This window comes from Paralichthys olivaceus, chromosome 3 (assembly GCF_024713975.1).
Source record: "Paralichthys olivaceus isolate ysfri-2021 chromosome 3, ASM2471397v2, whole genome shotgun sequence".
NCBI classification, from domain to species: Eukaryota; Metazoa; Chordata; class Actinopteri; order Pleuronectiformes; family Paralichthyidae; genus Paralichthys; species Paralichthys olivaceus.
In genome coordinates, this window is record NC_091095.1 from 10448920 (window position 1) to 10465317 (window position 16398).

At 40.4% G+C, this 16398-nt stretch overlaps 2 protein-coding genes and 1 non-coding gene across 11 annotated transcripts in view; 1 reads left to right on the forward strand and 2 right to left on the reverse strand.

Moving 5' to 3' along the window:
- The first annotated feature begins 91 nt into the window (after nt 1–91).
- LOC109625437 (5-hydroxytryptamine receptor 3A-like) lies at nt 92–12671 on the forward strand. Its single transcript, XM_020080647.2, has 12 exons — nt 92–1587; nt 2211–2374; nt 2591–2635; nt 2705–2814; nt 2905–3074; nt 3311–3471; nt 3721–3931; nt 4328–4618; nt 4767–7584; nt 8622–8739; nt 8826–8905; nt 9763–12671. The coding sequence occupies exons 1-9, from the start codon at nt 1533–1535 to the stop codon at nt 4976–4978; spliced, it is 1419 nt and encodes a 472-aa protein (XP_019936206.2). The 5' UTR covers nt 92–1532; the 3' UTR covers nt 4979–7584; nt 8622–8739; nt 8826–8905; nt 9763–12671.
- Nucleotides 9493–9564, reverse strand: trnad-guc (transfer RNA aspartic acid (anticodon GUC)). Its single transcript has one exon. It is a non-coding gene; the product is annotated as a tRNA-Asp (tRNA).
- Nucleotides 11181–16398, reverse strand: part of rubcn (rubicon autophagy regulator) — a 21515-nt gene continuing 16297 nt past the window's right edge. For 4 of the 9 annotated variants that reach the window (XM_069521886.1, XM_069521884.1, XM_069521885.1 and 1 more), the window contains one exon: nt 11181–14203. In XM_069521886.1, the coding sequence (XP_069377987.1) occupies nt 14067–14203 (137 nt within the window). In that variant the 3' untranslated portion in view covers nt 11181–14066. The remainder of the gene's footprint in view (nt 14204–16398) is intronic. The other 5 variants (XR_011240593.1, XR_011240592.1, XR_002202485.2 and 2 more) reach the window with 3 other exon arrangements.

Consider the following 16398-nt stretch of genomic DNA (forward strand, 5'->3'; position numbering starts at 1 on the left):
TCATATTGTGTTTAATACGAACGTAAGAGCTGACTCACACTAATTCTCATTGATGTGTGTGCTCACAATATTTGTCCTGGTCGGGGCAAACTGCCAGAATAAACTGAGTAGAATAAAACAACAATATGATTCACACATTCTTGTTTAAGCAGTTTTACTAAAAATAGTGCAACGCTGACGTGGGCAAGTGATTCAGATGGGAGTTGTGCGAGGTGAGGCTGAATTTAGAAAACCAGAAACAGGCTGTGCTGTTTGTTCAGACTGTTGTCTTATTCATTGAACTGTAGAAAATCAGTGTACAGCCATGTGAGTAGCGAACCCTGTTTTTGGGCCCATATCAGCTCCTTTGATCTTCACCCTCCTGCCTCTGATTAAGATGGAGAATTGTGACCTTTGAGAAAAATGTAATTTACGTGTATTTTAACAGGTCAATTAACATGGAGGAGGCAGGGGTAATGACCTATACTGCAGCCATCCACCAGGGGGTAATGTGGACGCTTTGGGTTCACTTTTGGGAGCGTCATGTCATCCATCTTTATATACACTGTGATATATCCCCACACACACATTCTGGCATTTTGCTAGATACAGCCCCTGATTTTCTAGAGTCATTAGAAGCAGGGGGTTTTTCTTTGAATGTTTTTTTTAATTATGTGATTGTGACTTTCAGTTGTTTTTGTTCTTGTTTAAAATAAGGAAGTTAAGACCTCTCCTCTGTAGTTGTCCCTGTTTCTGTTGTACAGATAAACTGAAGATACAAGATTTAATTTGACCAAAAACTATCTGGGTTCATGTTGATTCCTTCACTTCGACAGCATGTCTTTAACAGTGAATCACAGGTTTATAAAACAGCATAAAATCAATAATAACCATGGAACAGATTTAACCCCCAGAGGTGGAGGTGTTGAAAAATAAAATGGATGAGTGGTTACTGAAGGTGTGGAACAACAAGCTCCACGTTTACCTGTGTGAGTTTATGATCCATCTGTGTGTTGTGTGTTTTGTATCTACATTTATTGATGTACTGTATTGAAGCTTTAGGACTACTTTAAAATACAGTTCTTTTTTGTGTCTGGCTCCTCATTAGCTTTCACACAGTGGTCGCTTTTCTTCCTGGTATCATCTGAGGTCAAAGCATTTGAGACATAAATGTATGAATATCACAATTTTTAATTTGAGGAAATACAGTATATATATAATTTAATAAATTGACTATTTGTAATTGGAGTTTTGTGTATATTGATATGTATAACAAACCTATAACAAATCTAAATTATGGAGACAGACTATGGATGCAGAACTTGGGTTACTCGTGTATTAGGTCTTGTTGGGGTGAGGGTTTGGTTTGGGTTTAGGTTATTGGTTGGTCTTAGCCATGTGGTGGTTGTGTTAAGTCTCCAGAGAACTAATTAATCATTAAGTTACACAAACAGGTATGTGTGTATGTTCACTGTCAGCAGGAGTCCTCTTTACCTCATACGTGTGTAGGTTGATGTTTGTGGAGGTGATTTGTTCCCTCAGAAACATCCAGCATGGGTTCATCTCAGCAGAGCATCGGCATCATCTCAGGTTTACTCTTAATATCAGGTAATGATCATCTTCTTTTCTTCTCTACTTTATCGATTGAAATCATGCGTGTGTCTTATTTCCCAAACTAAAGCACATTTAGCTCTGCAGCTGAGACGTGGCTCATTCTCATCATTTGAATTATTTCAGTAATAATTCAGTCTGTTTCAGGTCTAGAATTATCCTCACAGTGGACTTATAGAGACACCATCTTTTCTGGTGGAGGAGAAAAACCTTCAACATCTTTATCATCCACCACATTTCAATATTTATCTTTCAACTAATATACACAGCAAGGATGAAAGGATGCCACCATGACCTGTCTAATATCAAAATCTATTATTCAAAGCTCATTTTGTTATGTGTCGTATGATTGTTGATTTTTTCTGATATGTGAGATGTTTATTTAGTAACTTAATGAGAATGCTACGATAATTTTGTTGTTTTTTAACCTTTAAAATCTTTAAATGCAAAATAATTTGTTTTAAAATGTTGTTTTACAGCTTCATAATAATAACACAGCTCTTAAATGATTGGTGAGAAACTCGCAGTTAAGGTGTTAGTGTAGCAGCAGTCAGTATTTTATTAAATTATTAAATTAATTATTATTAATTAAAACAACGCCCCCCCTCTTCTCTTGTCAGCGTCTCTGTGTCACAGTAAACTGTCGTGTAAAGACGGTCACAGTGGTCCGACCCTCGAGTCCATGCAGGCTGTATTTGACCTGCAGCCCTTTAGGCCAGCGGTGAACCTCAGTAATCCCACCATTACCAACATCTCCTTCACCCTCTACGCTGTCCTGGGAGTGGTGAGATCCTCATTTAAAGTGATCTTTATAGAAAAATGCCTAAATCCAGGATAAATATGTGCTGAGAGAACCTGTGCAGTGGTTGACAGAGAAAATGTCAGGCAGATGTTTGCTGTAGGTAAATGTCAGTCTATGCAATGTGTGACTTAATTCTGACCTTAAAGAGAAAGCAGCCAGCTTTACTTTAGCTTACACTTCTGTTTACTGTGATTTCAGAATGAGAAGACCCAGATTCTTACTACTTTCCTGTGGCTCAGACTGGTAAGTAACACGAAGAGATGATAATGAAAAATGAAATCAAATGTTATATTGGAACTTTTTTCACTGCAGTACTGGCAGCATGAGTTCCTGGTCTGGGACCCTGATGAGTGTGATGGCGTCACCAGGATTTCTCTCCCCGTGAAGCAGCTTTGGTCTCCTGACATCATTGTTTATGAGTTGTAAGTTTCATTTCGCTGTGTTGAGAAAGCAGGTTTATTTTACTATTATCTTATACTTGATCCTGACTCTTTCACCTCCAACCCTTCAAGTGTGGATGATGACGTGTCCCAAGCGTGTCCTTATGTCTACGTCAACCACACGGGTCACATCCGCTGGGACAGGATGCTGCGACTCGTCTCAGCCTGCAACCTGGAGATCTTCAGTTTTCCCTTTGATGTGCAGAACTGCACATTCACATTTGGCTCCTACATGCACACCAGTAAGAAAAGGCTCCATGACAAATACACAATCACACAAACATAAACTTATCGAGTCATGCTGGTGCAACAATGGGTCTGAAAATGTGAGTCAGGGACTGAAAATAAATACAAATGAAAAGTTGAAGAAAACTAATAATCGCAATGTAAAATCAGGGTCACTTAGCATTAAGCTAACTTTTAACTGATGTTTGGCTTAAATGTTTTCTCTCTCTCAATGTCTTTTCCTTTTTCACAGTACGGGATGTGAGGATCAGTCCAGCGCTGACCTTTGAGGAGATGTCTGGAAACTCAAAGCGTTACCTGGAAGCCAGCGGGGAATGGGAGCTGGTGGACATACTGGGAGAGACATCTATCCTCCAGTTTGGGATCGACGAGTGGGACATCATCACCTTCTGGGTGAAGGAGATCAGTTTACACAATGTTTACTGTGCTTGAATCTAAAAGCTAAAGAAAGTTTCCTCAAAAATTTACCTTAAAATGAGTAAATATTGAGTTTTACAGAAAATGTCTGTAAATGAATGTTGTTGTTATCATCTTAAAAGTTGATAATATAAGTAATTGTTCCAACACATTCAATTTCTAGCTGTCAAATTTACACATCCACAGAGATGCATTTATACTGAACATACCTGTCTTGTACACTAGGTGGTGATCAAGCGGCGTCCAGTCCTCTATGTGGTCAACCTGCTCATCCCCAGTTCCTTCCTCATGCTCATCGACATCCTGTCCTTCTACCTGCCTCCCCACAGCGTTGACCGCGCCTCCTTCAAGATGACCCTCATCCTGGGCTACACCGTCTTTCTGCTCATCATGAACGACCTGCTGCCCAGCACAGCAAACGGCACGCCCATCATAGGTCAGAGGTCAAGACACGGCCGTGGCGATGTTACCTGAAAGCGTACATAGTGTAGTTTAGAGGTTTCACCATTGATAACATCATGATAATCCACGGTGTTAATCAACAGTAACTAACGTTCATCCTGTTTCACTGTTTCCCAGTGGCAGTCGCTGTTGTGTCTGAAAATCTATTGGACATTTTCCAGTCAATTTCAATGAGCCAAGCAATGACATAATGAGTTTGGGTTTTCGGCAAATTTTTTCAGCTATGTTATAAAAATTCTGTTGGTCATGAAAAGGTTCCTTTATGGACCATATATTTCAAAGCCTTTTCATTAAGTTCTATCAACACATTCAGAACCCATTTTAGAAATCATGCAATCAAGACACTATTCTGTCCCTCCATCTTCTGCAGGCATCTATTTCTCAGTGTGTCTTGCCCTCATGGTCATCAGTCTGCTGGAGACGGTCATCATTACCAATGTCCTCCACCACAGCTCCATGAAATATCAAGAGGTTCCAAACTGGGTGAGGGTGGTTATCCTCAAACATATTGCCAACCTCATCTGCTACCGCTGGCCGGAGGACGTCCGGCCCCCTTCTGTACCACAGAAGGACAAACCTCAAAGCTCAAACAACCACTCAGGCCCGTTGGTCGTCCAACCCACCAACCAGACACCTACCCAGCAACCAACCAACAACGGAGGTACTCAGATGCAGTGAATGAAAAACTTTGCCAGATGAAGGTCCTCAGTGGCTTTAACTGAGAGGTCACATAAAACAAACAAAAACAAAAAGTACAAATCTATTTATTGGGTCTCATCTAAATATTTTAATATCTCTGCCTGTTACAGCCGCTCTGACTGAGCTGCAGCAGATCTGTCAGTACCTGGCCGACCTCCGTGCCCACCTCACGTCACTGCAGAAGGAGAGCGAGCTGCAGGACCAGTGGTGCCACGTGGGATATGTCCTCGACTTCCTTCTCTTCCGCATCTATCTGCTGCTCATATCCTGCTACGCCCTGGTCATTATCTCCATGTGGTGCATCTGGATCAACCAGTCTTAACCGGACAAGGTCTTGGATCAATTCACTGTTATTTCAGAGTCTAAATGTATAGAAATTAAATGAATAAGTATAGTTAGACGGCAAACCAAAGCCCCTGTCAACATTTAATAGTATAGATTCTGTGATGAAGTTCTTAAAAGGTAATTTTCTGAGTTTGAATTTGTAAATTAGGAAAATACTAATTTAGCCCAATTATAGTTTGCCCATGATCTCTTCTCTGTCAGTAAGAGTAATGAGTTTGTTCCATTCTTCATAGAACAATAAAGAAATTGTAAAAGTGCCCAAAGTTCCTCTGTGTCAAACTACAAAACACAATCACATGTCCACCATCACACAAAATCACTATTCAGAGCTATCAATGATAAAACCATCGAGGACGTGCAACACGAAATCAATATAGTTTTTTTGAGAAAATTGTTTTCATTCAACTCAAAAAGCTCTTGACTGTGAATGGCCTTTGGTTAAGTATAATTGACATTTTGCATTGAATCTATGCATTCCTTGGTCATGTCCACATGTTCAGCACACATCATTGCTAACAAGTTATGCCCAAAGAGAAATTAGCCAATGGTACTTCAACACAGTAATTTAGATGTTTCTTAATGAGCTGGATGAGCTGGTATATATCCGGTCTTTATGCTAAGCTAACTTCATACTTACTGTTTAGACATGTGAGAAAAATCTCAGCAAGGCAGCTGAAGATGCAACAGAAAATATTAACACTCTAGTTTCGGGTGCGAGGAAGAAAATAATATAACTCTCCCCGTCGGGAAATCAAATCCCGGTCTGCCTCCGCGTGACAGGCAGAGATACTGTGGTGCAATACCAAAGTTGACCCAATCGACTGTAGGGTGGCGCTGTCCTGTTATGGATCGATTCAAATATACTATTGGTTGTATTGTCTTTGGTCCTTGGACACAAATACCTCTGGATGCCTCGTCACGTTAAACCGTAATACTTTAGTTGTATTCTGTGTTCATTTAGGGGAAGAAACAAGTCTATAATGTCTCATGAGCTTTGTCTAATGTGTCATTTGTCTTTTTCTGGAGAACCACTGTATATAAACTCATATAAAATCATTGCCACTCTTGTCAGAACTAAAGCTTTCTCACGGACAAGAACCTTCTTCATAAAGAACTCACTCCACCAGGCGTCCAACCTCAACATTATATCTAGAGCCAGGTGCTGCAGGCACCAGGTCTCCCCCAGGCCTGTTCTAAAAATAACACAACTCACCAGTGAGCTGAGAATAAAATTCGATATGCGTTTCTAATTAAATGTAATTATTTATACTGTCAAATTTGTTTTCCCATATTGAAGTTGAAAAGGTAAAGTTCAAAGGTCACTATTGTGCGCATGACAACATTTCAGCGTTCATGGAGAGTAAGCTAGGGGGCGCAGCGAAGACGAGGGCTGAATGCGGTTTCTTACCCCGAACAACATGTCAGAAAAAAGAAAGAGAACTTATCATTTTCACAGTGAATGGGAGGAAGAGTTCTTTTTTACTACTGGGAAAGAAACCTGCGTGTGTTGAATTTGTGGGGGCGACCGTGGCGACGGCAAAGAGAGACACTTCACTACGTGTCGCAAAAGCTAACATGCTAACTACCCACCGGGCAGCGCGCTACGGGCAGAAAGAGCCCGTGAGCTAAAGGCAGCTTCAGGTAAGAAGCAGTGTTTTTTCACGAGGCCGACGAAAAACTCCCGAAAAACAACCGAAGCCTCGTTTAGAGCTACACATTTTCTGATAAAGAAGAAGAAGAAGGCATTTTCAGACGGAGAAGTTTTCAAAGAAGCAATGATGATAATTGCTAACACTGTACTTAAAGACGAGAACAAAATGGAACCGATCGAATCTCCACTCTCTCTCCGATGTCCAACCGGGGACATCTACGATGGCTAGACGAGTGTCGGCTGTGTCCGGTAACTTGGTCGATCAGCTGGACCGGGATCTGGCGGAGTGCAGGTGGTTTAGCATCCAGTGCGACGAGTCCGTGGACGGCAGCAGTACAGCGCATCTGTTGGTCTTTATCCGGATGGTGTTTGAGGATTTCTCCTGACACTACTGCCCAAAGACAACCACGAGGGGAGAGGACATTTATATCGCGGTGAAGGAGTTTTTCGTGCAGAAAAAGGTAGCATTGGAAAAGCTGGTAGCGGTGAGTACAGACGGGGCTCCTGCTACGATCGGCGGACATACAGGTTTCATCGCTCACTGTCAAGGTGACCCAGACTTTCCAAAATGTCTCCATTACAACTGCGTCATTCACCAGCAGGCGCTATGTGCAGAAGTGATCGGCTTTGGGCTCGTGATGACTCCCGCTGTGAAAATCATCAACATCATCCGCTCCAAAGCGAAACAGCTCAGGATATTGAAGGTGCTGTTGGAGGAGATGTCCGCTGAATACACACAGAGATCCGATGGCTCAGCAGAGGACGAGTTTACTTCGTTTTTTGTCACCTTTTGGGTGAAATCAGAGAGTTCATGCAGTCCAGAGGTGAGGACGTCTCGCTGCTAGAGGACACAGAGTGGACATTTGACCTTGCATTTTTAAAGGACATTACTGGGAAACCAAACCACTTGAACTGCGAGCTGCAAGGCAAAGGTAAGAATGTTGTTGATGTCAGAATCAGAATCACTTTTATTGCCAGGTATGTGAACACACACGAGGAATTCGACTCCGGTTTTTCTTAGCTCTCTTAGTACAAACAGTTAAAAAAAACAAAAACTAACATAGACATAAACAAGAACAAAGACAAAGACAAAAAACAAAACTTATGTAGGCTACATGTAAAAAAAGCTAAATAGTTTGGTGCAATGGTGCAAAGTGCATGGATGAAATAATAAATATACATATACACTGTGCACAGTATATTGGTATGTACAGATATTTTACAGGTGATGTTACCTGTCCGGTTTTAGCTGTTCGACACAGAGACAGCCTGAGGGAAAAAGCTGTTCTTATGTCTGGATGTTTAGGCGAGAAGCTTATCAAACTGGTAGCCCTTCATATGACTCAGTACACATGAAGTAGCTTTCAGTTTCAAAAAGGTTGGTGACCCCTGAAGACTGTATTGATGAAAATGTTACAAAACATAATTGAATACTGACTCATGTAAAGCATTAGCTTGAGTGCTGCTGGATTTTCCTCAAAAATGAGATTATCCTGCTGCTCTCCCATCACCTCCAGGGTTGGAAGATTATCTGACGCAGGCCTCAGGTGCTTGAGCTGAGCTGTTGCAACTGAGTGAGCTCCATTACTTTCTCTGTAATCAGATAGCTTTAAAAAAGAATTCAATTTTAATACCATTCTCTTATCGTATGACTTGAAGGCTCAGTAACTTTGACCTAACTTGGGACTGTATGTGAATGCAACAACCAGCCATGTGCACACTGTGGTGTTTTCCCTGCACTCCCATTGACGTTGTTAACATACATAATATAATTCCACCTGATGATTAAAAACTTGTCGTATAATCCATTTGCTCATTATATTATTCCAGTCATCGGATGAGTGGATCTCTGCAAGCAGCTGAGAATAAGTCATGCTGCCGTGTACCTGACTGTAGAGTCAATATTAGCATCTGGAGGAGAAGATTACACACTTTGTCAGATATTGACAGTTTCTGCTTGCTCTTGCAGAACATCTCAATCTGATGGAGCAGGATCGTTTTTACTTTGTAATTCATGGCACTTGACACAACTGAGGCTGAAATGACAGGAGTGAAGCTCGTCGTCATCTGTTTCACGCTGCTTCACGGTAAGATGCATTTTTACTGATTTATTTGACCATATTATTTTATAAGTCTATGGCTATATGAATACTCATAGAGCTTTTGTGGTCAGCTCCTATCAGCTAAAGATCTACACCTTTCCCTTCGACATTCAAAACTGCTCCCTGACCTTTGGCCCATATCTACACTTTGGTAAGTGCCTACACAGAAAATACACATATCGGATCATCTGACCTTTGAACTGTGTTATTCAAACTCTCAAAAATCTTAGAGAATTAAATGCAGCTTTGTTTTACTATAAAATGTTGAGCGGAGATGAACTCTGGGCTTACTTTGTCAATTCTTAATGACTTGGGGCATAAAACATGTGTCAATAATGACATATGAACATAAAATCATCCAAAAACGGTACATAATACATGGATAATACAAAATACATGCATAATACAAAATACATGCATGATTTAAAATATTGCATTCACTATTATAATTGCCAGGTTTTTTTAATTTGCAGATCACTAACAACACTTCACTTGGGGTAATAAAGGAATAGTTTAACATTTTGTGCTTAGTCATGTCGAAGCATTTAATTTAGATGTTTCTTACTGAGCTGGATGTGGTGGTATATATCCGGTCTTTATGCTAAGCTAACCGGCTGTTTGCTGTAACTTCATACTTACTGTTCTGACATATGAGAAAAATCTCAGCAAGGCAGCTGAAGATGCAGCCAAAAATATTAAAGCTGTAGTTTCCACTGTAAGGAAGAAAATAAAAGAATTCTCCCCGTCGGGGAATCGAACCCCGGTCTTCCGCGTGACAGGCGGAGATACTGTCCACTATACTAACGAGGAAGGGTGCATTGTGGGTGATCTGGAATTTGAAAAGTAATTCCCTGTACTTATAAAGACTGATCTGTAAGATATCTGGGATTCTTACCACATCCTTCCAGTGTCCTGGTAATCCGTCCAGCAGTTTTTGCATAATCCTGCAAAGAACAGGCAAACAAATGAGACAAATAAATCTATTTTTATTTTTTTCATTTTTAACAGCCCCATCAATGAACAACAACATGAGGCACATCTCAGTGAGAGATCTTCAGAACACTCCTCCAGAGAAACCCTGTGTGGAGCCGGGCCTGGAGGAGCTGAGGAGGCTGAGCAGAGACCTCAACTGCAAAACAACTGCGCCCCCCCCCCCCCCCATTTTTTGCTGTTGTTATACTTAATGTTCCATTCATCAATGGTTGTTGAACACATTTTTACACATTTCAATCATGTGTACTTTTAGAACATCGTTTTTTTTTACACATTTCAAACATCTGTGCTTTTTTTTAAACACATCACATCACCACAATCGCGCCCCCCCTGAACAACTCTGACGCCCCCTAGTGGAGGCGCGCCCCACACTTTGAAAAGCCCTGTTCTATAACAATCAGAAACGGACCTATGTCAGATAATATCCACTGGATGGCGCCATTAGCCAAATAGGTGCATGCATGAAGTATAATTAATCTGCATTTGTTCAAGTTGTATATTAAATATGTCACTTTCAGGAGGGACAGTCTCTGTCTTGTGTGTGCAGATGTAAATGATTGTTGGTGGGCTGATGGCCCTTACACCCTTTGCTCTAGGTGATTGGACCAATATGACATTTTATATCACTGTATATATATTTACAGTATAGGATGTTTTAGGTGGATGCTCAGAAATATATGATATAATTATATGGACCATATGACAAAAAAGATTTTCAGGATAAATAATTAATTTTATGTTTGAGACAACACTTTGGATAAATATGTCATGTTGTTCATACAACATGTATTCACACTGATGTACATTGTTCCCAGACTCCTCCCACAACGGTAAAAATACGGTAAATGCTGCAGAATCATCTCTAGTTTACTGAGTGATGAAGAAAGTAAAAGTTTCCTCCCTGTCGGGGAATCGAACCCCGGTCTTCTGCGTGACAGGCGTTGTTGTGGTCAATAAAACAAATTATTGGTTGTATTGTCTGGAATTTGAAAAAATAATCTCTCCTTACATTGACAACTTCTTGTTCCCTGGATGTACAAAGGCTTCCAATAGAATCAAAGTTCACTGTACTGGGATGAATCCTAATCCCAACTAGGATTTTTAAAGTGTGAAGGACTGATCCAGGTCGTCCACTTGTCCTCTTCAGACGATGTCCTCCAGCTCCTTGTTTAGGGTCATGACACTGCTCAGGTCAGATGAGACCTGAAGCAGAATGTGGGCCGACCCTTTTGTACACCTGAGCCACCAGTAAGAAGTTTTCATAACTTCTCTGAAGATGTTAATCCTTCCCCTAAAATGTTTTTATTTATTATACAATCTACAATCGAATTAAAGTAAACAGCAGAGGAATTGATATTGAGAATGATAATGTAAAGTAATTGTTAGATTCTACCCAATTTACCCAGAACTTCACAAACACAGTGACACTCATGAACAGTCTAGCCAGTCTTTTATTGTCGACATCAGTATATTTAACATTTTTAATAATAATTATAGACATTTTCATCTGTAGTGCACTTAAAAGCTTCACACTCCTCCTCCGTGTTAAAGGCAATCCAAGGTCAAACAATCTGCTGAGCTCCGGGCTTCGTTTTGCTCCATTGGAGTCATTTGGTCGCTTTGTTCAGGAGTGATTAGTCGAAGAGTTCGGAGTTTCCTTTAAAAAGCAGCCTGGTTATAACGCAGACAGACGTGGGAGCATGTTGTCTTGGTGATGCTCTGTGTCTGTTAGATGAGGGACATGAACGACACACTTACTACTTTAACCAGCGTCTTGTGAGAGACAGTTTGTTCACATAATGCAGAGCCTGTAGAAGAGGGTGTGTATTCTGGGATGTTACTTATTTAAAGATTTCATACATGATTGTACCTGGGACAAAATATCCAGGGCAATAAAAATCTAATCAGAAATGTTTGATTAAATCAGTAGGTTAAAAACCTAATTTTCTATAACTTCATTCAAAGAACATATTATTAATTCTTCCCACAAAAAAATAACTGTTGGATCAGTCTGACCTCAGGCTGCTGGTTGTTTGAACTCACTACAGAAACAATGAAGAGATAAAGCCCTGAAAGAAAAAAGTCACAAGACATTTTCTGTTTTTAACTCTGGAGGAGTTTCAGAGCAGAAACTCTTTAAACGAGTAACAGAAAATAACACGTGACTAAATCAGTGGTTCCCAACCAACGCATCAGGATCAAAATGCTCCTCAGAGAAATCTAAAGTGTATTGTGAGGATTTAAACGGAAAAAAAAAAATATAGAATTTCTCCACATTTTCTATTACTTATCCATGACTTTGTCTTTATTCTTTTTAAATAATGGGTTTCTTAAATTCCTTAAATTAAAACATTTGAACATACAGACATTGGAGTGGTTTCAATGTTCCCATTTAAGTCTTAGCAAAAGAGCACAAAGAAAGTTGGGAACCACTGTTCAACATGACTACGATCTGTCGGAGGAAAAAAAAAAACACTGATTCGATTTCATTATGAGAAGTGATTAATTATTCTGCAACGAATTTAAGAGTGTGACAATAACACTGATAGACTCAAATGTTTTGGACTAAAACTCTTCACAAAGTAGTGCCACCCAGGTGACAGGAGCTTCATTAAAGAAACAGTGAAGGTTCAAACAACTGAGCATCTGAAAAATCCCCCAGAGAGCGAAACATCGTCCCGACTCTCCAACAACAGACAGGACGTCAGTGCAAATCACTGGACTCTACTATTCCACAGCTGTTAGAAAATAACAGGCAAATGCTGATTCGGCTGGTGCACACCATTTTTCATGGTCACATGTACAGCAGGTAGACACACACACACACACACACACACACACACACACACACACACACACACACACACACACACACACACACACACACACACACACACACACACACACACACACACACACACAAAGCAGCACTAAAGCGGAGCATTTGCAGTTTTAAAATATTTTGCGACACTGACTCTGAGACCTCTACCTGAAGTGCAGTCCTTCTATTAATCCAGCAGCTCAGCCAGACTTGAGATCATTGGTCCTAGAGGCACGTAATCACAGCTAAAACAGTTTAAAACATAAAAGTACAGATTAATTCGTTTTAAAAATGAAAACAAATAATTCAGTATAAAGGGCAGGATAGCTTCAATACAGTGTCTGTACTGAAAATCTGTCAAATCATAAAACAGATCTTAACTTTTAATTAGTTGCTATTTCCTTCTCTATTCAAATAAACTCTGTCATTTTAATTCACAAAAACAAACTTCAGCTAAGCCAGTAGCCAGTAAAAATCACTCGAGTCAAAGCAGCTGCCAGAAGCTGCAGTTGAAGGAAAGATGAATATCAAACCTGGGATCAATACTCTGAACAAATACTTGTTTTCCGATCTTTTTAAATGTGAAAAAATATATTGATTTTACCACAGGAGACGCGAAGAAGTGAATCTCAGGCCCTTTTCACAAATTGGACATTCCAATCAATTTGAACTTCTCTGAACTGAAGATGGCATAAGGTATGCTTTCACCCGTCTGATTGTGGGTTGGCTTGTTTGTAAACAAGGTTTGACAAAAACTACAGGACGAATTACCACGAGTGGAAGAAGGAAGGGATGGTAAAGGTCAGGGAAGAACCCAACAGACTTTGATGCAGATCCTGATCAGGGGACAGATCCAGGAATTTTATTTTACATTGTGATATTTTTAATATGTGAAATTTGGTGCATTTTGACTGAACCTAAGGTTAAGCCTTGGTGGAGGAATGTCTCTACTGAGTCCCATCCTAGTTGTTTTCATTGATTTGTCGGTTGCAAGATAAAGGTGTTCTTCAACAGCAAATTGCTCGAGAAATAATGCAGCCATCTGTAGAATCCTGATATCTATGAACAGGTGAAATTTGGTGCAGATCCAGGTTCCAAGGAACCGAATGCCATGACATTATGTGGAAAGGTGGAACATGGCCCAAGGAAGAGCAGAAAACTGCCATGCCATGGAAGGAATTATTATGTTTCATTACAGTTGCTTCATTTTTGTAAAAATGGCCATAACCTCTGTTCCAACAGGATGATGTTAACTCTTCATGTGTGAAAAGGGCTTGGAGAAATCAATCATCTGAGAATCAACAGTGGCCACGTTCCTTTTAAACTCATATGACACAAGTGATTACTTGATGTGTTAAAGCCTGTTGAGATCAAAACAGCTATTGGCAGCGAGTATCGTCACCCAGGTCTGAGAGGACTGGAACGGAAAGAGAGGTGGTCGGTGACTACAATCAAGGTCGTGTTGTGCTCTTCCTCTGAGTTCCCTCTGTTACCAGCACTAGGGCCCTCCTCCCTCGTCTTCTTGTTCCTCCATGTTTTTGCGTGCCATCCTCTCTCTCCGCTCTGCCAGCCGCAGACATCGGGGGCAGTCTTTACCCGCCCGGAAGCAGTTTCGATGGTAACACGCACGACACTCTGGAAAGAGGAGGAACATCACAAAAACAGGAGTTAGTGACGGAGCAGTATTAAGGATTTGTGTGTCACCTTAACAAAGAGAGATTTTCACAAAGAGCGGCTCGTGTTACTAAAACAAACAATTCTGTGTTCACAGAAATCAAGCAAATTAAACCAGTTTGACGACACCTAACACAGCAGCCAATCACAATCAGACCTGAGGGAGGAAAGGCGAGTTGGGGAGTATAAAAGGCACAGAAGTGAAAAGCAGCGAGACAGAAGGCAGGCGGGAGCAGGACATATACTAGGACACACACACACACACTCCACCCTAAACCTGTTCGAACACCTTTAGTGCGTCACAACTTTCTCAAAAAACCTCCCAACTTATGTGCTACAGCACAAACGTATTTGCCTGTAATCCCCGTCAGAAATGATCTTGTTGCCGTTTCTAAAACTAATGAAAATAATGAAGAGTGGATGAAATGAGAAGCCATTCAAATTCAAAAATAGTGTTTATTTCAGGTTCACATGAAAATGGAACTTAAATAATAGCAGGCAGATCTAAAGGCAACTAAAAAGAATAAATAACACATTAAATCTGACGCATGTCGCGTCGCTAAATTAAGAATCTTCCTTCAACAAAAATATAAACGAAAATCAAATAAAAAACAATGATAGCCGAGGCAGCAAAACAAAAGGCATGTTTCCTCTACATTTAAATATAAAACTACCTCTGAATGAACCAATCAGAGAAAACAGCTCAAGTACTGTTCGTTTGGACTAAAAACATGAGCAACAGACTAGTGTCACAAAAGTCCAAACTGAAATGTATGACTAAAGCAAAGTGAAATGTAAACGATTATAAGAGGAAACATCACTGTGGTATAATTTTTCCTAGCACGAGAAATGATCTTGATATTTAGCAGCAACCCATCTCTGACAGAGGAAGTGAAAAAGACAAAAACAGAACAGAGCTCAGAGCCACAGAAGTAAAACTAAACCAGCAATGCATCACCAGCATCTCCAGAATCAAAACCAAAAGATATCCAACACCAAATAGCTGCTAAAGAATATCTTCCCTCCACCAAGAGACACCAACAGAACCAGAGCCGGTAACAAAGCAACAAACAGGAGCAGTGAGAAATGTCTCCAACCAACACTGAGGCGAAAGAGTGTGAAGAGATTAAAAGAGAGAGGGAGCGAGGGTGAAATAAAGATGAAGGATTGCACAATAATCTGAACTAATGTGTGTATTTGCTTTCTCTCCAAGGATGAGATGAGAAGATTGATACCACCCTGATCTGTTTTTTGGGGGTTTACAGACTAAGCACATTTAATTGAATCTCAAAGTTATCAATAGGCAGTTATTGTTGGGACCAGCTGCTGGTTCTATTTGTTTCCATTGTCATTATCATAGACTGTATATTAAGATGGACGACATGACAACTCCTCGAAAGTGAAACCACAGGTTCTTGATTGCTCAAGTGTTTTTCCGGTAAGTTTACCCCGGCTCACTCCCCGATCACTACTGTGCAAACCCTGGCTCCAAATGTGCGAGATGACAGGGTCAGTATTTTTTGGCATCATTTCTGTACAGTGGGAGGAAGTGGAGTTGCGTCGTCTTTCTTTACATACAGTCAATAGTAAGATAAGCTAATCAGCTGCTGAGATATGCGAGTGGTATCAATGTTTGCTGCTTGATTACTAAATTATATTTGTCAATATATGGTAAACATTGCTGTCAGGATGATGTTTTTGTAATTGTGCAGACAAGACAGTATTATAAATGTACAGACGATGAAAAGTACAAAAAAACCAGGTAAACAAGGTGAAGGAGTTAGTAAAAAAACCTTAACTAAAGAGTTTTGCTGAATACGTTCAGATGAGGAGAAATTATCCTAAAGAAAACTGTTACCAATCATGACTGAATAACTCTTCAGCTATGTAGTGAAACTGTTTACAGATCTTATTCTTCGTACCATGAATATACCTCATTTTTATTTCTCTTACTCTTGTCCTCCGCCTCTCTCAGTACATTCATCTGTGTCATTTAGCTCTGTGCTCTCTCCACCCTCCGCCTTGCTCTCCTCTTCTGTTCCCTCCCTCTTCTTCCTGCCTCTGGTTACTCTCCTCGCTTTACGAGTTTTGCGACCTCTCCAGGTAGTCTGGGTGATGGTCGACTGTTTTTGGTCTTCCTCTGTTTCTACCTCTCT

Bases quoted from the DNA above. Each gene is read 5' to 3' on its own strand.
- LOC109625437 (XM_020080647.2), top strand. From the start codon at position 1,533: ATGGGTTCATCTCAGCAGAGCATCGGCATCATCTCAGGTTTACTCTTA. The intron at 3,472-3,720 runs GTGAAGGAGATC...CTTGTACACTAG, and splicing joins GGGACATCATCACCTTCTGG to GTGGTGATCAAGCGGCGTCC. The intron at 4,619-4,766 runs GTACTCAGATGC...TGCCTGTTACAG, and splicing joins GCAACCAACCAACAACGGAG to CCGCTCTGACTGAGCTGCAG.